Genomic DNA, 23,161 nt, shown 5'->3' on the forward strand with positions numbered 1-23,161 from the left:
AGAGAGAGAGAGAGAGAGAGAAAAACATATTTACATGTGTTTCTTTGAGGCGAGAGATAAGCAATCGCTGGATCTGCAATAGGGATGGGAATTGCGAACCGGTTCCCGTTGGGAGCCGGTTCCTAATTGTCAGATTCCTGGAATCGCATGCCTCCGTGACTTTCGATTCCTGTATCGATACCTACCATGTGTTTCCGACGTATGATGTAACGCCAGTTTGTTTGGGACCGGAGCCACCATGTCTGGCAGAAAAAGACGTTTGAAAGCGTGGCTGCACTTTACCAAAGTTGATGAAAACAGCGGAAGTTGCAGCATTTGCAAAATGTCTATTTCATCAAAGGGGGGAAATACGAGCAACATGCTAAAGCATTTATCAACACGGCATGCCCTTAACGTGCTGGAAGAATGTCATGTTTTTGATGTCCTATACGGACGACTGCTGCTGCTGCATCTACCTCCGTTACCGAAGGTAGAATCCATTATTACAAATTAATAACGTTAGCGCCAGGGGCGTTTCTAGGGTTAGAAAACATTGGGGGCCTTAGCCCGGGGGGGGTGGAGGTTTTTCTTTTTTTTTTACAGAAATACGAAATTTTTTTGTAATTAGAGACGAATACTGAAGAACTAGATTAGAGGTTTTTAAAGTGAGGTCCAGGTCCATGAGAGGGATCTGGGCAGTCCCCATAGAAAATTCAAAGTTAACAGGACCAAATCATCAGTTTCTTATTTATTTATTTAACCTTTATTTAGCCAGATAAAACATTGATCTGGTCCCAGAGGCCCTAACAGGAGTACAAATATACATATATACATATATATATATATACATACACACATATACACCAATAACAAAATAAAAACACAGTTAAGAATCATACACATAAGCAAATAAACAAACATAATGCACAGCCTATGTACAAAAGAAATAAACAGTTAATCTCTAGTCTTTACAGTTTTCTTCGATTGCATAAACACTCAAATCAAAAGTATTACACAATTATCAAAACCTTACACTCAAGGAGAAAAACATAGGCCCAGATTTGTACCCCTATAAGCACAAAGTCAGCCTCACACTTTTTGCAAAACACTAAACACACAGTGATTTGCAAAACACTAAACACACTTGCATTACATTACACATAGAATGTCAAATTACCACACATATGAGCCAATTGGTTAAACACAGCAATCAGATGCACAAACACACCATTGCTTAATTGTAGATACACCAATCAGGTGTAAGCACTATAAAAATGCAGCAGGTGAGTTCACCTGCCTTCAACCAAAACGGAAGGAGAGTGAAGTACTGTACACAGAGAACGTGAAAATATACAATACATTCACCAAACACTACACAAGACAACCAATGATGCAGACTGATGAAAATATAAATGTTCTCTCCATATACCCAAATCAGTCAACATGGAGAATCACAACAAAAAAATATCTTGCCAGATCCAGCTAGGCAAAGAGATAATGTCTAGTATTTTCTGTACTCTATTTAAATTTTTTCTATTTTTGTTTTTGTTTTACTGTAATTTTAACCTGTACTGGATACAGTATTTTATGTTTGTCTGATATTTGCTGAGCTTACAGTGTTATGCACACTGTAGTAGCATGGAAACTGGGACATGTTTTGTTGTGATTCTCCATGTAGAAATGTTGACTGATTTGGTTATAATATAATTATTATGGAGAGAACATTTATATTTTCATCAGTCTGCATCATTGATTTGGGTATATGGAGAGAAAATGTTTTTTTTCATCAGTCTGCATCATTGATTTGGGTATATGGAGATAAATAAATTATATTTTCATCAGTCTACAGCATTGGTCTTGTGTAGTGTTTGGTGAATTTATTATATTTGCACAGTGTGTACTTCACTTACAGTACTCTAATCACTGAGAAGTAGAATTGCTAAATGTGTTTTAGGTTAAGCACAGCAGTGTGTAACTGGTTCAAACAGAATTAAGTCATATGAAACGTTTCATATGGTAACAAAATGTAGTTTTTATAAATTAGTGTATAGTTTTTAACTAAGTGTTTAATTTAGCAAAGGATCTGAGGTGTTCTGATAATTGTGTGTGTGGTTGTGCTAATTGTGTGTAGTGTTTTGAAACACCGGGCCCTGTTTTCAAAATCGTGCTTAAGCAATCGAAAAAAAACTGTATTGTGTGTTGACCAGGGAGTTGATGGCGTACTCGACCCAGGGGAGGAACCGGCTCCAGGAAGCAGGTCTCTTGGCGGCAACACAACGGAGAGCAGACTCCACGCTCTGGTTCATCCTCTCTGTTTGTCCGTTAGTCTGTGGATGGTAACCAGACGAGAGACTAACAGTTGCCCCCAATCCCTTGCAAAAGGCCCGCCATACCTGGGAAGTGAACTGGGGACCCCGGTCCGAGACGACGTCCTGGGGGAAACCATGGAGGCGGAACACGTGGCTTGTCAGGAGGTCCGCTGTCTCGGAAGCTGAGGGAAGCTTGGGAAGGGCCACGAGGTGGACCCCCTTGCTGAACCGGTCCACCACAGTCAGAAGGACTGTGTTTCCCTGGGACTGTGGAAGACCCGTGACAAAGTCCAACGCCACATGGGACCAAGGGCGGCTCGGGATGGGAAGTGGCTGTAATAGACCGGAGGGTGCCTGGTGGGAGGCCTTGCTGCGGGCGCAGACCGTGCAGGCCAGAACAAACTCCTTGACGTCGTTCCTCATGGTGGGCCACCAAAATCGACGAGCCAGGAAGGAGAAAGTGCGGTGAACGCCGGGGTGGCAGGCAAACCGGCTGGTATGGCCCCATTGGAGAACCCGGGACCGGACTGAGTCGGGGACGAAGAGGCGACGAACAGGTACGTTGCTGGGAGCGGGATGGAAACGTAGGGCACGCCTGACCACGGTTTCGATGCCCAAGGTGACCACTCCCACCACCCTGACCTCTGGGAGGATGGGAGTCGGATCCTCAGTGGTTGGAGCCCCCTTGGAGTGTAACCGGGACAGAGAGTCGGCCTTCGTGTTGCGGGACCCAGGGCGAAAAGTCAGCGAGAAGTCGAACCGACTGAGGAAGCTGGCCCACCTTGCCTGCCGGCCGTTGAGGCGCTTGGATGCACGGATGTACGTCAAGTTCTTATGGTCCGTCCAAATGGTGAACGGTTTCTCGGCCCCCTCCAGCCAATGACGCCACTCCTCCATGGCAGCCACTACCGCCAGCAGCTCCCGATTGCCAATGTCATAGTTCCTCTCGGCAGGAAGGAAACGACGTGAGTAGAAAGCGCACGGATGGACCTTCTGGTCCGTCGCCGACCGCTGAGACAAGATAGCCCCTAGTCCAGTATCCGAGGCGTCCACCTCCACAATAAACTGCCTCTTGGGTCTGGGTGGAGCAAGACCGGGGCGGTGGTGAACCTCTTCTTGAGGGAACGGAACGCAGCGCAGGCCGCTGGAGACCAGTCAAACGGCAGGGAGGGAGAGGTCAGCCTGGTAAGTGGTTCCGCCACCTGGCTGTAGTTCCGGATGAATCTCCGGTAAAAGTTTGCGAACCCGAGGAAGCTCTGTAGCTCCTTCCGAGAGGTGGGTTCCGGCCACTCCTCCACGGCCCGGATCTTGCGAGGGTCGGCTCGGGTCAGGCCGCTCTCCACGATGAAGCCTAGGTAATCGACGGAGTCGGAGTGGAAACGGCACTTCTCTGCCTTAACGAAGAGCCGGTTGTGGAGGAGGCGCTCCAGCACACGGCGGACATGCTGGACGTGTTCCTCGAGAGTCTTGGAGAAGATGAGGATGTCGTCCAGGTATACCACCACAAACTCCTCGAGCATGTCACGGAGGACGTCGTTCATGAGCGCCTGGAATACCGCCGGAGCGTTGGTGAGGCCGAACGGCATCACCAGATACTCGTAATGACCCCTGGGAGTCTTGAAGGCGGTCTTCCATTCATAATTTGGTGAAGACGGTAGCCTGGGTGAGGGGCTCGAAGGTGGAGTTCATGAGAGGAAGAGGATATTTGTTCTTAATGGTGATCTCGTTGAGTTGGCGATAGTCAATGCAGGGCCGAAGATCTCCATCCTTCCTCCCAACAAAAAAGAAACCGGCCGCCACCGGGGAGGACGAGGGCCGAATGAGGCCTGCTGCCAAGGACTCAGAGATGTACTTATCCATCGCTGCCTTCTCAGGGACAGTCAGACTGTAGAGGCGGCTGCCGGGAAGGGGGGCCCCTGAGCGGAGGTCGATGGCACAGTCGTAAGGCCGGTGAGGCGGAAGGGCCTGAGCCCGGGACTTGCTGAAAACCTCCCAGAGGTCGTGGTACTCGGGGGGAATAGTTGAGAGGTCCGAGGGCGGCACACAAGGGGAACTCCGGGGCGAAGGACTGGACGCCGCCTGAAGACACTGGGCATGACAGGAGGAGCTCCACCCCCTGATGGTGCCGGAGGACCAGGCGATGTGGGGCTCATGCAGCGCGAGCCAGGGCCGACCCAGGACTATTGGGACAAGAGGGGATCTGGTAATAAAGAACTGGAGTCTCTCAACGTGGTTACCAGCAATGGTGAGGAGGACAGGACAGGTGCGTTGAGTGATGTCAGCCAGGCGGTGCTGATCCAGCGCGAAAACCTCCAAGGGCCTCTCGAGGTCCTCAAGTGGAATGTTGGCCTGGGTGGCAAACTCAACGTCCAGGAAACTCTCATCAGCACCCGAGTCAATGAGTGCACCCACCGTCGCCCGCTGGTCCGCCCAGGCTAGGGTGACGCTCGTCAGACGGTTAGGTGGTGCACGGGTGTGGGAACAGGAAAAACGGCTCACCAGGATCTCCCGGGGTCCAGGCGAGCCTGGTCTTTTGGCCGGGTAGGGCAATTGGAGATACGGTGTCCATCCCGGCCGCAGTAGAGACAAAGGCCGGACCTGAGCCTGGACTCCCGTTCGGCCGGGCTAAGGAGGGTGCGTCCCAGCTGCATGGGTTCCTCCTTGGTAACAGCTCGGGAGGGAAAAGGGCCACCAGTCGCTGAGGGGGCAGGACGGTCAGCAGAACAGTCACGAGTACGGGGGGTCTGGGGAACCTCTGGGGGTCCCAGTCGTGCTCTCTCACGCCTCCTCTCCCGGAGGCGTCCGTCGATGCAAATGGCGAGGCTGATTAGGCCCTTGAGAGAATCGGGCTCCTCTCGGGTCGCGAGCTGGTCCCTTACCGCGTCGTTGAGCCCCTTCAGGAAGGTGAGATGAAGCGCCCGATCATTCCAACCGATCTCGGTTGCGGCTAGTCTGAACTCCAGCGCGTAGTCGGTGACACTGCCACTGCCCTGCCGGAAGGTGCCCAACCGAGCTCCCGGGTCCTGGCCACGAGCTGGGTGGTGGAAAACCCTTCGGAGCTCTGCCACGAAGTCTGGGTATGAGAAACAAAAATCAGCCCTCATAGACCAGGAAGCAGTGACCCACTGTGCTGCTCGGCCTGTGAGCAGGTTAGTCATGTAGGCTACTCGGGCTCCCTCTGACGTAAATCGGCTGGGTTGATGAATGAAAACCAACTCACATTGCATGATGAACGTGGCACACTCCTCGAAGTTACCGTTGAACAAACGTGGGTTGGAGAGACGGGGCTCCCGAGGTGCGAGGTCGGGAGGTGCGGGGTCTGTCGCGGCGGCGGGTGGTGATCTGGCTGGAACTCCTGGCACAGGTGGGGTTAAAAGCAGGGTGTTAAATGCTGCACTGAGAGCCTGTAGCTGGTGCAGAATATCAGCCTGCTGATTACCCTGGGTAGTCTGCTGGGTGGCCAGAGTGTCAAGAGAATCCTGAATAGGCTGGACCTGGGCCCGGAGGTCCTGCACAGCAGCCGCAGCCGCACCTAACTGTTGGGTGTGGTCGTTGGTCAACTGGATCTGGACCGCCAACGCTGCCCTAACTCTGTCTGTGTCGGCTGGGGTCGACATGGTCGGGTCGTAATGTTATGGTTTGTAATCAACCCCAACAGCACGGCACAGACAGGTAGTTCAGAGTTAGCCAAAAACCAGGGCGTATTTATTTCCAAAAACAGAGAAGAGCAAAACAACAACAAAAACAAGGGGAGAATGTTCTTGGGCAGAGTAGTCTGCGGCTCTGCAGCTTGGCTCAGAGCAGAGACGGCACTGTGGCGTTGCGCCTCTGACTCTGCGGCTCTGCAGCTACTTGGAGATCCACTCGGGAAGGAACAGAGAGAGAGAGAATGTCAACAAACGAGCGTATGGAAAACGAGGCAGTCCAGTCTTATTTAGCTGAGTCCAGTACTAACACAAGCGACACATCTTCAGTGTTTACCAAAACATACAAAAAACAGATAGGTCCCGAGTCCAGGAAAATGCGAGGAAAAAACAGAGCATCCAAAAAAAGTACGTTTCCAAAACTCACCAAGGCGCAATTGCGCAAAGCGGTCAACGAGGCACAGATCCAACGGATGGCAGAGAGGAGCAACAGCGGCGACTTCCATAGACGTCCTGGAGAAACAGACGGTGAACAACACGGGAGGAAAACAAGCAGCAGCTAGTGGTAAGCCAAAACGACCCGACACCGAACGTTCAGAACCCCAGAGTATATAAAGGCTCCACCGAGCTGATTTGAAACTCACTTCAGGTGCGCGAAGGTAATTGGTACCTGGAAGCGTGCGGTATCGGACCAATCCTCACAAAACGAATGCTTTCATCATCATCACTGTATAAATATTCTCCCATTTCAAATGATGACAACCAGAGTGCATCTAGTGCTGCCAGTGGTTCTCGCAAATCTCAGGAAACCCCTTTCACTTTAGCATAGCGGGGTAAACTGACGCAAGAAAAAGTTAACGAGTTAGAAGCCTCAGAATTTCGGTAGGTGAATTGCTTTCTTAGATGTTACTTATGTCATGTCAACTCATGTGTCAGTTATGTTTTTACTTTTAACGTTTATTTATACAGGTAGGTTATTGATAACGAATTCTCTTTTGCAACAACGACCTGTTGAATGTAACTACAGTTCAATAGATTCAATTCGTTTAGGAGAATCTCAAATAAATAATTTTATTTAAGTGTGTAGTTAAAAAAAAAGTACAGTTTTTGTATTTTTCTGACATGGGGGGCATTGGGGGCTCAACAATAAAATGACAATCAGAAATGTCAAGTTGCATGTTGTTATTCTACCAGCTTAGTTCTGTTGCATTCCCACAATGTTCTGTAGGGAGATGACTAGGGCTGACCTTCGAATTTTTTTTTTGGCAATCGAAGCTTCGGGGCCGAGCTTCGATTTTAATTCGAAGCTTCGGGGCCGAGCTTCGATTTAAATTTCTTTTTTTTTATAATTTTTTTTATCTTATGTTGTGGGACTTGTACAGCACTTTGGTAAACTTTGTTGTTTTTAAATGTGCTCTATAAATAAAGTGGATTGGATTAATGAATTAAGTAGCCCCTTTCGTGACTGTGACGCAGTGTGATTTAATTCAAGGTGGATCGCTGTTGTCGTTTGAACAACTTCAGATTTCATGGGAACTACCAATCCCCCAAATCAAGAATGTTTAAGATGAATGAAGTAAGATTTTGATTATTTGAAATATGGCCTGTGTAGACTAAACTATGCACAGAATTATGTCAGTCTACAAGGTCCGGATTCTACATGGTCCGGCAATGTAGACCTTGTAGACTCCACTACAGACCAATTATCAGTGAATGTTCATGCATTTTTAAGAAGGGCTACTTCCACAAAAAAACAAAGAACTCACCAAAACATCTCAGTAGCACCTTATCTAAATGTTCTATTTCATATATGGAGATTCATATTTATTTATGCATTTCTACATTTTATTTCCTATTTTGTTTATTCATCCCAGTATCTTTCTTTCTTATGTGTGGAATTCTACAAGGCATTTACATTCACATTTACATTTAGTCATTTAGCTGACGCTTTTATCCAAAGCGACTTACAAGTTCTGTATGACAGGTCATCAGGAAGGATACAACTCTATCAGCTGAGTAACAATATTCATCAAAGTGTTGCGTGTTACAGTGTAGGTTAGTTTATTAGGACAAGTGCATGACAGTAAGGTTAGTTAGGGTTAGATTTTTTTTATTTTATTTTTTAAATTTTATTTCAGATAATGGTTGAAGAAGTGCGTCTTTAGTCAACGGCGAAAGATTGGATGGGATTCGGCTGTCCTAACTGGGGTGGGTAGTTCATTCCACCATTGTGGGGCAAGGACTGAGAATAGGCGTGTAGGTGGTGTATATGTGTTTGAGGATGATATCCTTCAAACAGGCAATAGTGATGATATAATTTGGGCAGTGCTGAGCTGGGTTACTTTCCTCCAGTGTATTTGTCCCCCGGCCCCACCCAATGGCCCCATGCACAAAGTATTTAAGACAGCCCTAGAGATGACAAAGGCTCTCAACCCCAAATATAACCCCCCATCCAGAGAGAGTTTAACCAACCGCCTGATCCCTGCATGGTATAACGTTGAGAAGGGCAATTTGATTTCGGAGCTAAAAGATGTAACGAAGACAGCCATCACGGCTGATGGATGGACAAGTTTTAGTCAGGACCACTAACTCACAGTAACAGTGCATTATATCAAGGAAGGCAAGATAAAGGAGAAGGTCCTCAAAACTAAAGCGGTGTACCAAGCACAGACAGGGACAGTTGTGGCTGAGGAGATTGACGGGATCCTGGAGGAGTTTGGAGTTAGAGAGAAGGTTGTGGCAGCCACCGTGGATAACGCAGCCAACATGGATGTAGCAGTGAGAAGGCTACACATCATCAAGTTGGGATGTTTCGCCCACACACTGAACCTAGGAGCACAGAAGCTCTATAATTGCAATGCAGTTTCCAAATGGGCGGCAAGGATCCGTGCCGTGGTCGTATGGATGAAGAGATCCCACATGGCCAAAATAGTCCTCAAGGAGAAGCAGCAACTCCTCAGTAAGAATACATTTCAGTACTTTCTTTAGATTATAGCCAACATGCATTGATATACGTTAACACATGATGATAAATGAACAGATGGTACATAAATACAAATAACAAATTAATGGTAATATAATATTGTTTATTGTTATAATAAGTTAACACATGATGTTAAATGAACAGATGGTGGTCAATACAAATAAATGAATGGTAAATGGTAATATAATATTGTTTATTGTTAGCTGATGATGTGCTAATATAGATGTGTGTTGGCCTTTCAGACGCGCTGTTGCCCCAGCACATGCTCATCTTGGATGTGAAGACACGGTGGAATTCTCTCTTTTTAATGATCGAGAGATTCTTCAAGCAGTTCCCCGCCATCCAAGCTGCAGTTATGGACCCACGGCTAAGACAGTTGATGGAGAAGGACAGGTAAGGGGGCGGGAGATTATGTGAATAATTCAATATGGTTTATTTAAAACTTGGTGGATTAGTAAAGTCATCAGAAGGATTGTTTTAGTTTGTTTAAGCAATATAATTATTTATATTGCAGACTGAACAAAATGGACAATGAGGACTTCAGGAAGGCAGGAGTTTGTGCAGCTGATGCGTGTGCTGTACACGTCCACACTCTGTGTCTCCAGTGACAAAAGTCCAACCTGTGGCCAGATTCTTCCCATCCTCCAGAAGTTGCAGGAACAGTCCAGGTGAAGGACTCCACATTCGTGAGGAGCATCAAGGAGTTGATTTGGAACGATCTTTCCAAACGCTACAAGGTACAGTGACTGACATTTATTCATTCATCACGAGTGACGAATAATCACAGATACTAAAGGATATTCACATTCAGTCACATTTTCCCCCCTAATTTTGTGTTATACATGTCCTCCATTTTTTATTTAAGGATGACAATGTCCAGACCTTCCTGGAGGAGTCCACAGTGATGGACCCCAGGTTTAAATCCAAAATGGATAGGGATGCCATCTGGGACAGGGTGAGGGAAGCAGCAGTGGCAGCAAATACTACAGAGGCAGCCGCAGTCACAGAAGAGGTATTTGAATTTGACAATCCCTTTGAACATTTCTATTGTGGTACCTTTCCTCTCTGGGCTCTGTGGTACTTAAATGGTGAATTTCTTATCAAGCTATCAGAGCAAGAGACACAGACACACAGTGATGATGAGGAAGAAGAGGAGGAGAAGGAAGAAGAAGAAGACGACTATGTAAGCTTAGCTCATTGTTTTTTTTTTTTTTTTATCTTTTTCCCCCTCCATTTTCCTCCGATTTTCTCCCATCCCAATGTTAGTCGTTATGCCAATTCCCAATCCCCTTCCTGGTCGCTGCGCACTTACCCCCCACAGTCAGATCATCTGGGAGAGTGGAGGCTATCACGTGCTTCCTCCGACACACGTCCAGCCAATCAACCGCTTCTTTTCACCTGGCAGCGCGGATATTCTCCGAGAGGGCGTAGCGTGTGGAAGGATCACACTATCCCACTCAGGTCCCATCCGTGCTTAGCAGACGCCCCGACCGAACTGTAGGAGTCGCTGTTTACAACGACCCGGACCCACCCCGCCAGCTTCTCCCACCCTCTAATACTGCCAATTGTATTAGTGTGAACGGCCAGCCAAGCTGGTGACAACCCCGGAGCTGTGAGCTGGATTCGAACACAGCTCCGGGGTTGGTGACGAACGCAATCTCCGCTACGCCACCTAACCGCAGCTTAGCTCATTGTGATGATCATAGATGGCATGGATTAAAATATTAAACTTCAAACTAAATAATTATGGTCCATTTAATTTCAGACTCCACCCGTAAAGCAATACAAGACAGCCTTGGCAGAACTGTTTGCAGAGGAGGACAGAGAGCTGCAGACAACAGTACAACAGCACACCCTGTCCATCACGGAGAGAGTGGATCAAGAAGTACAGCTGTACAAATGCCTGCCTTCCATCCCCATATCAGGTGACGCTGCTCTCTGGTGGTGGCAAAAGAGAGACACTCTGCCCCTGCTGTCAAATCTGGCCCAAACGCGTGTATGCCTTCGACGACGGAACTGCATTTCCGCATTCGAGTTTTGCGCTCTGATTGGCCAGGTCATGTGACATGTGCGCCAATCGTGGGACAGCAAGTTCTACGCCTATTTCCGGGTCTAACAGCCTGCAAACTACCTGGCGTTCTATCGCCATGCTCTAAGACAAACTCTAACCTTAACCAACTTCGAAAGAGTGCCTAAGCTTAACCGTCGGAATCAGGGCAGGCGTTCTATCGCCATGCTCTAAGACAAACCCCTAGCCTTAACCTACTTCGAAAGAGCGCCTAAGCTTAACCATTGTAGAAACTTGCAGTCCCACGATTGGGCGTACATGTCACATGACCAGAAATGACCTGGCCAATCAGAGACGCGGAAATGCAGTTATGTTGTAGAAGGCATTCAGGCGGCCCAAACCTATCTATGTGTTCAGGCGTCTTCCACCCCGTCTGAGAGGGTGTTCTCCACGGCTGGAGACACCATTAGCCCAGAAAGATCAAGAATCCTCCCAGAGAAAGCGGACATGCTTATTTTTTTGCAGAAGAATTGTTAATTTTATTTGCCAGTTTTATTTTTGGTTCCAGGGGAGCACTGTGTGATTTAACATGTTCAAATGTTATTACCTATTTTTTTGTTTTGTTCTTAGGTTATTTAAAATGTTGTGTGGTTTACTGTATATGCTGTATGTTCTGTTCAGAGATTAAGAAATAAAACTAAGTGTTTTATTTTGGTTCCATTTTATACCCTTTTAACACATTAACTGCCACGCTTATATCCATCAATGTTTGATCACTGCCACCAGTCTAAGCCTATGGAGATGTTTACCTTCTTTGCAGGGCTATAACCTTTTAAATTGTATTGCTAAATTGACATTACTATGGCCCATTCAACATCGATTATCTATCGTTCAGGATGTAGGAACGTTTTACTTTTTCATTCACACATTCATACAAAAATACAGTCTAGAATATAAATATGTTTTTATCGTTTTCTGCAGTAATTCCTAGAACGTGAGATATAGGCATAAATGCATATATAGATTATCAAATGCCGTTTGATACAGATCCACGCTATATTAAAAATTTCAACTGTACATGGTCCTAAACGTTATGACTGATCATGCGCGGGTGAACGGGGGGGGGGGGGTCGTTTATAATTCCGTGATCGTCGTTAAATGCTTCATGTAGTATGGGTGATATATAGATCAGAGCAGTTTGTATGGATAATAATAAACAAACAGGCTGAAAGTAACGTCAGCCTCCTCTTACCGTTGGGCGATGACACTGGAGCAAAAAGATCCCAGTTATTTGATGGGGATCGAGGCGATCCATTTCCGGTTTGTATAATAATAATAACAGCCCAAATCATGTTGATTATTGAGTTATGGCAGCGATCGCTACACATGGACGTGTGTCTTGAGTCCCGCAACGATAAGCGAGTGGCCGGACTTATTTAGGAGACGCACCGATATCCAACCGGCATTTCCGGTTTGGCAACTCGCCGATCATCCACCAGGTGGCAGTATTGAAGCGTTGCAGAGTTGTGCCGAGTCCCACAGCATCAGACCAGCCTCCGTGAGGGAAATATGAATACCATGGCGAAAATATGAAATATGATCAAAATAACGTTGTACGCCGTGATCTGGCAGAATTCGCATGAACTTGAAACCCGTTGTCCGACGTTTTTGGTGCAGAAAGTGTTAAAAAAGAGCACTGTAATTTAACATGTTCAAATGTTATTACCTATTTTTTTTTATTTTGTTCTTAGGTTATTTAAAATGTTGTGTGGTTTACTGTATATGCTGTATGTTCTGTTCATTATTTATTTAGAAGATTATTTAAGAAATAAAAGTAAGTTATTAACACTAATAAACCTGTATGTACTCTTTTTTTCCACCCAACACAACTTATCAGGAATCGATAAGGGAATCGATAAAGAATCGTATCGATAAGCAGAATCGATAATGGAATCGTAATGGAATCAATTCCCATCCCTAATCTGCAATGCCTGCTTTTTGACCATAAAAACATGCAAATGTTTGTAAGTAGACCATGGAAATGTACATATTAAACTGGGAAATGGCCATAATATGGACTCTTTAATATATGGCTCTGTGTATTATTACACTTTAAACACATGACAACATGTGTAAACAGACACATACTATTTTCTTAAGAATTATAATAACTAGTCTGAGACTAATCTGATATGTCAAGATGTGTGTGTGTGTGTGTGTGTGTGTGTGTGTGTGTGTGTGTGTGTGTGTGTGTGTGTGTGTGTGTGTGTGTGTGTGTGTGTGTGTGTGTGCGCGCGTGCGTGCGTGCGTGTGTGCGTGCGTGTGTGCGTGCGTGTGTGTGTGTGTGTGCCTTTACCAGCTGTGAAATGTTGTTGACAATGACCAGATAAGACCAGGCATTTCTGAAGCTGAAGTTAGCTTCATCATACACCCCACACAGCTGACAGATACTGAGAAACAGAGACTGAAGTTAGCTTCATCACACAGCTGACAGGAGCATGTCTATGTTCCCCGGGTCCTATGTTCCCCGGGTCCTATGTTCCCCGGTAGCGATAAAAAAGGTCCTACGTTCCCCGGGTCCTATGTTTCCCACTCCCGTTGCCGCTCCCGAAAAAGCGACGAGTTGTGTGAGGGCCGACCATGTCAGCTTGCTTCATTTCTCTGTCATTACGGTAGTGTTCTCAAACGTACACTTCATGACTAAAAAAGAGTCCTATGTTCCCCGCTACTCCTGAAAAAGCGACAGAGTTGTGTGAGGGTGTAGATATGGTGTAACATGTGTAATTGTGTATGTATGTGTGTGTGTTCTGGATGTAACAGTACTGTATATCTACTCCAGTGCCGTCTGCAGTGGCGGCTGGTGAATTCTTCTCCAGGGGGGGCGCTATACCAAAGATTTTGCAAACATGTACCGAGGTATCACAACACGCGCGTGCACGCATTGGCAAAACCACACACTGAGTATAGCCTACTGTGCACGTCAGAGCTTCGGCGAAACCACAAGGTACGAATATTTAAGTAGGTACAGTACAACGATCACCATTGCCATCAATCAATATATGATCAGTCAATGCAGCCACGTTTCCAATAGCGCCTACACAAACGCGCACGCACGCACTCTCTCTCTCTCTCTCTCTCTCTCTTCCAGTCGGGAGCACTAGCATATCACTGTAATATCTTTGTGCATGCTCCCACTCGCACGCCCGTATTCCGATCCGTACAATAATAATCACAGATGTATATATTGTCATTTGAGACAAGTTACCAATACATTGTCCCGTGGGTTATGCCCCCCCGCGGTGAAATTAATTAGTATCCCCCTCCTCTATCTCTCTCTCTCTCTCTCTCTCTCTCTCTTTCTCTCTCTCCCTTCCAGTCGGGAGCACTAGCATATCACTGTAATATCTTTGTGCATGCTCCCACTCGCACGCCCGTATTCCGATCCGTACAATAATAATCACAGATGTATATATTGTCATTTGAGACAAGTTACCAATACATTGTCCCGTGGGTTATGCCCCCCGCGGCAAAATTAATTAGTATCCCCCTCCTCTATCTTTCTATCTCTCTCTCTCACACACAGCATTAAGTACCTCACGTGGAATCCCAAGCAGGCAAGCACTACACAATTTAGAAGATTGCAAAGGATCAGACCTAGTAGTATACAGTATATACCAATAATAACTTCAGTATGAGTACAGCATATTTTGCATATTGTTAAAAGAGCCAAGGCTGGCTTGCGAAAATTAAACATGACTCACTTACCATCAGAAGAGTTGAAGGGGGCGAGATATTCAGCCGTCCACAAGCCTTAATCCACTTAAAGAAAATAAAAAAAAAAGTGTTTCATGTCCTTTACTCCAGTAACAGTCCATGGGCATGTTGTATCTGTCCCCGTCGTTTTAAAAAGCAGGCATGGGAAGAAAATACGGCATTTACATGACTACATCCAGCTAGCCATATAGCTCCTTGTTAGCCAACACTTCTTACCGAATCAGCTAGAAAACGACAGAAGCTCTTTCAATCTGAGTTTTTCTTGCAGAGTCAACGTGCGTTAAGGACTAGCGCCCAGGTTTGGAGGTAGGTCGATTTCTGAGAGTGACGTCAATCACAAACGGGGGGGGGGGAGAAAGAATAGCATGCACAAAACAATGATTTATATACTATATTAACATTATTGTGCATTTTAATAGTAATTATTATTCATTTGAAACATGTTTAGTAGGGCTTCAAAATATCTAAAATAAAAAACACAAGTTCTTCTTCTCCTCTCTCTCAATCAGGGGGGGCGGCGCCCCAGCGCCCCCTATCGGCCGGCCGCCACTGGCCGTCTGACAGATTCGGCCATCAGACGCTGCTTGCATGTAATAGAGATGTATATCTGTTATTTAGTTAGGCCTACTGGACATTTTCGTTGACATAAGTAAGTAGATTTTCGTTTTTGTTTATTTATTAAGTTAATATAAAGCGTGTTTCGAAAAAAATTTAGGTTGTTAAATACACACGCTTTTGATTTCTTTAAGTGGCGAGTGACGTCTTTTTCGTGCTTATTTGAGAAGGGTCCAGCTGCACAGCCGGAGAGCAACGCTCTCAGGGCCGCGCTGTGACTGCTGTTCTGTCACTCCCAGCCTAGTAGTGGGCCGGTCGTTGACCAAACTTTATTTTAATTTTTTATAAATCAATTATAACGAACATTACTGTTTTGCTTGTTTGTTTTTTAATCTGTTTATTACTTAATTGTTTTATAACAATTTCTTTAAATTTATTTAATTCGTTTTTAATTTATGTTCGAAATAAATAAACGCATTCATTCATTCATTCAAGATATTGTGTGAGCAAAAAAGAAAAGAATGTTATGAAGTTAATTTACTATATGTATACATCCTCTGGCCTGTTTGTAGAACTTCCCTGTGTTGTTGACAAAGCTAAACCCTATTGATATGAAGTCTAATGGGAACACGTGAGGATGCCGTCACTTGCTGCTATGTTCATGGCCCTGAGAGCGTTGCTCTCCGGCTGTGCAGCTGGATACTATTGGCTTATTTCTCGCCAGGTGGACAGCGCCTTGTTGCTGAAGCTGCAGTGAAAGGGTTAACGTGTGCCTTGGTCATAAAATCTGCCTATCATTTATTTTTATTTCTACTGTCCCAGTTTCGATATATTATACATAAATAGGGGTGGCATTCCCGTCGCCGTGCATGGCGGTGTGAGTGGCGCGCGTGCTGTTTTGTGTTTTCCTTCGGTCATGGCGTGTATGCAGCAGGACCTGTCTGTCGCGGAGGTATTTAATTGGCATGATGCAACACTCAATGTTAGCGTGTGTGTGTGTGTGCCTAAAAGCACAGCAGAGAATTATGGCATCATCAACCGAACTCAGTCAAAGTTTTGCTTGCTTGTACATGGTGGACTGGTTGCAATTCCCCCTCCTCCTCGCAGTCCTCGCAGCCACGGAGCAAGAGTTAAAATACGTACATGGCTATAGGCTTATAAAACGATTTAATAAGCTAAACTTCGTTTTAAATTCTTTAATTCACATTTGTTTATTTCATTTGATTTTTCCCGACATAATGCTACCTGCCCCGACTAGATCCGTGACTCCATTGCGATACAGATGAATTATCTTCTCAAAATAGTATAAGTGGCTATCTTTTATGCGTATTTTACCACTGGTTGAAAACCACTGCTGTATAACCACAAGCTATATTCACGTAATTATGACTGTGACGGCGACAACGGCACCACACATGTGAACAGTAACAATGCAATTAATTAATGTCTTGTTGTAATTAGTATATACCCAATGTCATGCATCTTCTTGAAGCGGGGAACATAGGACCTTTATTTCAGCATTTGGCAAGCCTTTATTTTAGCGGGGAACATAGGACCCGGGGAACATAGGACCTTTATTTCAGCTGGGAACATAGGACCCTTTTTTGTTCGGGAGCGTTCGGGAGCGGGCGGGACCGGGGAACATAGAACCTTTATTTCGGGAGTGGGGAACATAGGACCCAGGGAACATAGGGATGACCCCCAGCTGACAGATACTGAGAAACAGAGACTGAAGTTAGCTTCATCACACAGCTGACAGATACTGAGAAACAGAGACTGAAGTTAGCTTCATCATACACCCCACACAGTGGACAGATACTGAGAAACCCTTGCTACATAAAGTTGAACCTAAAATATGTTTCTGACAACATTTTAGTGGTATGTTTGATATGATACAGTTGGTTACAGTAGGCGACTTACAGTGCTATTATACTGTGGTTACAGTAGGCTACTTACAGTGCTATCACCATGGTTATAGTAGGTTACTTACAGTGCTATCACCGTGGTTACAGGCCTGACAACAGTGTACTGCAAAACTCCCAGCTTACACCTGAACAACAGCACCCTGGAAACACAAAGAACATCTTTATCTATCTATCCATCCATCCATCCATCCATCAACCCACCCACCCATCCATCCATCCACCTATTCATCCATCCATCGATCCACCCAAACACACCTATCCATCCATCCACCCACCCACACACCTATCCATCTAACCATCCACACACCTATCCATCTAACCATCCACACACCTATCCATCCATCCATCCATCCACACACCTATCCATCCATCCATCCATCCAACCACACACCAATCCACCCACCCATAAACCCATCCATCTATCCATCCATCCTTTCCCATGGCCCAGAGTTGACAGCAGCACAGTGGGGGGATGTGTTATGTTATGATAGGATATGTTATGATATGTTATGTTATGATATGATATGTTATGTTATGATATGATATGTTATGTTATGATATGTTATGATATGTTATGATATGTTATGATATGTTATGTTTTATGATATGTTATGATTAGGGATGTCCGATATTATCGACCGACCGATATTATCGGCCGATATCGGCAGTAAAATGTGATATCGGAAAATATCGTTATCGGTTTAAAAACAAAAAAAAACAATAACAATATTTGTTATATATATATCCAGTGAAATTATTAGTTACCTGAAATTATTCCGTTTTTTGGATGGGAAACCCTGCATATATCGGTATCGGTTGATATCGGTATCGGAAATTAAGAGTTGGACAATATCGGAATATCGGTATCGGTAAAAAAGCCAATATCGAGCATCCCTAGTTATGATATGTTATGATATGTTATGTTATATGTTATGTTATGTTATGATATGTTATGTTATGTTATGTTATGATATGTTATGATATGTTATGATATGTTATGTTATGCTATGTTATGATATGTTATGTTATGATATGTTATGATATGTTATGTTATGATATGTTATGTTATGATATGTTATGATATGTTATGATATGTTATATGTTATGATATGTTATGTTATGTTATGATATGTTATGATGATATGATATGTTATGTTATGATATGATATATTATGTTATGATATGTTATGATATGTTATGTTATGATATGATATGTTATGTTATGTTATGATGTGTTATGTTATGTTATGATATGTTATGTTATGTTATGATATGTTATGATATGTTATGTTATGATATGTTATGTTATGATATGTTATGTTATGTTATGTTATGATATGTTATGTTATGTTATGATATGATATGTTATGTTATGATATGTTATGTTATGATATGTTATGTTATGATATGTTATGATATGTTATGTTATGTTATGTTATATTATGTTATGTTATGTTATGTTATGTTATATGTTATGTTATGTTATGTTATGTTATGATAGGTCTTACTCTCCCATGGCCCAGGGGGGGCAGCAGCACAGCGGGGGAAGGTGGTTCAGCTGCTCCTGGACTTCCAGCATCAGCACCAGACTGGGATACTGGTTACTCAGGAAGTTGAGAAGGAAAACCAGGAAGTTATAGATGACAAAGGCCTCGTAGCATTCTCTACAGGTGTCCACATAGATGGCTATACTGGGGTAGCGCAGGGCTATCCACTGTGGCAGAGAGAAGGAGATGGAGGGGGGTAGAGAGAGACGGAGAGATGGACGGAAGGAGAAAGAGAAGGAGAAGAGCCAGAAAAGAAAGTAATAAGAAATGGGGCGACAGTGGCTCGGGAGGTAGAGCAGTCGTCTGGCAATCCGGAGGTTCCCGGTTTGATTCCCGCTCCTCCCAGGCAGCGTGTCAAAGTGTCCTTGAGCAAGACACTTAACCCCTAATTGCTCCCGATGAGCAGGTTGGCACCTTGCATGGTTGCCTCCGCCGTCGGTGTGTGAATGTGTGAGTGAATGGGTCAAATGTGAGTAACAAATTGTAAAGCGCTTTGGATAAAGCGCTATATATATTTTTTTTTAAAGCAGCCAAAAGACAATTAAAGCAAAGTGTATAACAGCTGTGTCTCTGGGAAATACAGTTATTTTGTTTATTGTATTCATAGTTTTAAGCAAATATATCATGCTAAGGAACATTTCAAGCTGGTTCAATGTTTTTTTTTATTGCAAAATATCTTACAGTCTCCATATTAAAGCTTATTAAATAACTCATTAACCCATTGGACGCCAGAGGTCGCTGTGGGCGTATGGCCGTTTGTGCCAGCGCTGTGATGAAATGGGGGTACATGCCGGTGTTTTTGGTGCTAAAACTATATTAAATATTATAGCTATGGATCTAATGATATAGTCGATTGTCATTGAGTTTCTTATGGTCAAGATGCAAAAAACAGATACTTTTTTCATCAATACTTTCCCGTTTTATACCGTGGTGCATATGAGTAGTTTTAGGGTAATTTTGTGTAATCCCAGGAAACGCTGCTAAACAGCGTTTTAGTGCAATTCACTAAAAACTTTGCCATTCCTCGCTTGGATCAACAATCAATCTGAAATCAACGCTAGATTATCGGCATTATGTTTCATCATGCATGCATGAAAGGGGGGGGGGGGCGCCCCTCCGTGCTTTGATCGCTACCAACGGGATACGTTACACACACACACCACACCACATACACTCCCGATCGCATGAAGGAATTTTTGGATCAACGCAATATTGATACCATTTAGTCCTTACCTTGACCAGGATCTGTCCCGAAAAGAATATTCCAATGATCTGATCGCCATTCCAAGTACTGATGTCGACCATATTTCCAACGTAATCCAGCCGTGAACATGATCCGGGGGTCGGGGACCCTCGTCGATGCATCTGTTAGAACCGCTTGCCCTGCCCGAGTGTTTAGACCCCGCCCCCACGCCACAGCTTGGCCAAGACACCAAGCCACATCATTTCAAACAGAGTGCAATAGCGGCTGCAAGGCATTAGGCGGCTGTATTGGACTTTTGCTATCTCAGACCCATCCCCAGTGATAACACACAGCTGCCTGCATGTTTATGAATGGAAATAGCGAATGAAAGAAATAACGATCCAATAACGAGTATACTCGTTGTTGGCGGCCATTGAGTTAACTGTTAAAGAGTTTTTGACGCGACTGGGTGGCGCAGCGGACTAAGCGCTCGTCACCAACACAAGATACACTGGTATCGAATCCGGCTGTCAGCGTTGCCTCCGGCTTGGCCGGCCGTCACACTGGCTCGATTGGCAGAGTCAGCGGGAGGGAAGCCGGTGGGTGGGTCTGGGTCGTTGTAAACAGTGACTCCTACAGTTCGGTCGGGGCGCCTGCACAGCGAGGGAAGGATCTGGAGGGAGGTAGTGTGACCTTCCACACGTTACACTCTCCCAGTGAGAGTCCGCGCTGCCAGGTGAAAAGAAGTGGTGGGCTGGGTACACATGTGTCGGAGGAAGCGTGTGATAGTCTCCACCCTCCCAGACCGATGGTAGGGGGTAGAGTGCACAACGACCAGGAAGGGGATTGGGAATTGGCATAACGACTAACATTGGGAGGGCAGAAAAACGGAAAAAGAAGGGGGGGAAAGATCATTTAAAAAAATAAATACAAAAAAGAGTTTTTGAACAAGGGGGTGGGGCAAAATGGACTCCTGCTCTCTACATATATGAGCCTGGTCACATGGCCAGACCAGACCATATGAAACTGGTCACATGACCAGACCAGACCATAATATACAAGTCTGGTTCCAGAGCAGGAGACTGTCTCTCTCAATTATATAAAGAGATTCTATAGGAGATTGTCTCAATTCTATAAAGAGATTCTATAGGAGATTGTCTCAGTTCTATAAAGAGATTCAAAAATCCTATGTAGAGAAAGCAACAATAAAAATAAATGTCAAAGTGAATGTGTGTTTGTGTGTGGCTGGCTTTGTGTGTGGCTGCGTGTGTAAGTGTGACTGTGTGTGTATGTGTGTGTGTGTGTGTGTGTATAGAGACATTTAGGTCTTGTGACACCACCTCATCGTGGCCAATTAAGGTCTGTTACCACGGCAATAGAGTTAACCAATTCTAAAACCTGGAACGACCAGAATGTCTACTATGTCAACTACTCCTTTGTGTGTGCGTGTGTGCGCGCGTATGTGTGTGTGTGTGTGTGTGTGTGTTCAAGTTCAAGTTCAAGTTCTTTAATAGTTGTCATACAGAAGTACAGAATACTTTCATACAAAATGCTTCTTACTGTTACGCTCCAGAGACTGTGCTAGACAAGATAGTATCAAATAACATAATAACATAATATAGCATGAATTTAGAAGAAGAAAATGAGGTCACAGTGTTCGGTATAGACATATGTACAATGTTCTGAGTTACCATATAATATACAATACACAATACTATGCAGTGTACTAATGTACAGTACTATCTAGTGCAAAGCAGAAATGGGATGAGGTACAATTTTAGGTACAATTTACAGTAAGGTGTACGAGTTGTAGTGCAATCCTTCATCCATAAATATAAAGTGTGGGGAGTGGGTGCTACAGTGTGTTTGTTTAAAGTGGGTGTGTGCTATAAAGTGTGTGGAGTGGGTGCTACAGTGTGTCTGTTTAAAGTGAGTGTGTGCGTGTGGATGTGTGTGCTATGTGCGTTTGGTGGTTGTTGTTGTGTAGTGTTCATTCATTGTTCGTTTAGCAGCCTGATGGCCTGGGGATAGAAGCTACTTCTGAGTCTTTCTGTGCTCGCCTTGAGACTCCGGTATCGCTTGCCTGACCGCAGCAGTTCAAAGAGGCAGTTGTTCGGGTGACTGGAGTCTTTAATGATTCTCTTAGCCTTGCCCTTGCAACGCTTGTAGTAAATGTTCTGGAGGGTGGGGAGCCCCCCTCCAATTGTGCGTTCGGCTGAACGTGTCACTCTTTGTAGTCTGCTTCGGTCTTGTGCAGTGCTATTCCCAAACCAGGAGGTGATGTTGCCGGTCAAGATGCTCTCTATTGTACATGAGTAGAAGTTCTTAAGGATCTTCTGGCTGACTTGGAACTTCCTTAGGCGCCTGAGGAAGTAGAGGCGTTGTCGTGCCTTCTTCACCACACTGTTAATGTGTGTGGTCCATGTCAAGTCCTCGGATATGTAGGCTCCGAGGTACTTGAAGCTGTTGACTCTCTCAACCGGTGCCCCGTCGATGCTGAGGGGGCTGTAGTCCTTGACCCCCGACCTCCTGAAGTCCACAATCATCTCCTTTGTTTTGCTGACGTTCAGGGAGAGGCTGTTTTCCTGGCACCATCCCGCCAGGACCTTGACGTCTTCCAGGTAGGCCCTCTCGTCGTTGGCAGAGATCAGGCCCACCACCACTGTGTCGTCAGCAAATTTGACGATTGTATTGCTACTCCGCTGAGCCACACAGTCGTGTGTGTACAGGGAGTAGAGGAGGGGACTCAGAACACAGCCCTGGGGGGCCCCTATGTTGAGGGTGATGGATGAGGAGGTGCAGTTGCCTGCTCTCACCACCTGGGGTCTGCCAGTCAGGAAGTCCAAGACCCACTGGCAGAGGTCATAGCCCAAGCCCAGGTCCCTGAGCTTGGCTATGAGTATGGAGGGGACTATGGTATTGAATGTGTGTGTGTATGTGTGTGTGTGTGTGTGTGTGTGTGTGTGTGTGTGTGTGTGTGTGTGCGTGTGTGTGTGTGTGTGTGTGTGTGTGTGTGTGTCACTCACACTGTCCAAACTGTAGATGGGTACCATCCACAGTATTCTAGAGAAAGAGAGGGAGGAGAGATACTTTATATTTTACTTTTCAATTGAAGTGTGTCTGTGTGTGTGTGTGTGTGTGTGTGTGTGTGTGTGTGTGTGTGTGTGTGTGTGTGTGGTGTGTGTGTGTGTGTGTGTGTATACCTGATGATAGGTTTCTGCAGTTCAGGCTGTGTGTAGTGGACCATGTGTTGT

General features: G+C 45.0%; 1 protein-coding gene across 1 annotated transcript in view; it reads right to left on the reverse strand.

The window, feature by feature from the left end:
* Positions 1–23,161, reverse strand: part of LOC311238767 (transmembrane protein 184C-like) — a gene marked incomplete at both ends in the record, with an annotated part of 32,735 nt that overhangs the window by 9,204 nt on the left and 370 nt on the right. The window contains 5 exons of the mRNA XM_084326952.1: positions 13,256–13,373; positions 17,243–17,317; positions 18,686–18,891; positions 22,934–22,970; positions 23,111–23,160. Of these exons, the coding sequence (XP_084183078.1) occupies positions 13,256–13,373; positions 17,243–17,317; positions 18,686–18,891; positions 22,934–22,970; positions 23,111–23,160 (486 nt within the window). The remainder of the gene's footprint in view (positions 1–13,255; positions 13,374–17,242; positions 17,318–18,685; positions 18,892–22,933; positions 22,971–23,110; position 23,161) is intronic.

The sequence above is a fragment of the Notolepis coatsorum genome, assembly GCF_963971535.1.
Source record: "Notolepis coatsorum genome assembly, chromosome: 1".
Classification (NCBI taxonomy): Eukaryota; Metazoa; Chordata; class Actinopteri; order Aulopiformes; family Paralepididae; genus Notolepis; species Notolepis coatsorum.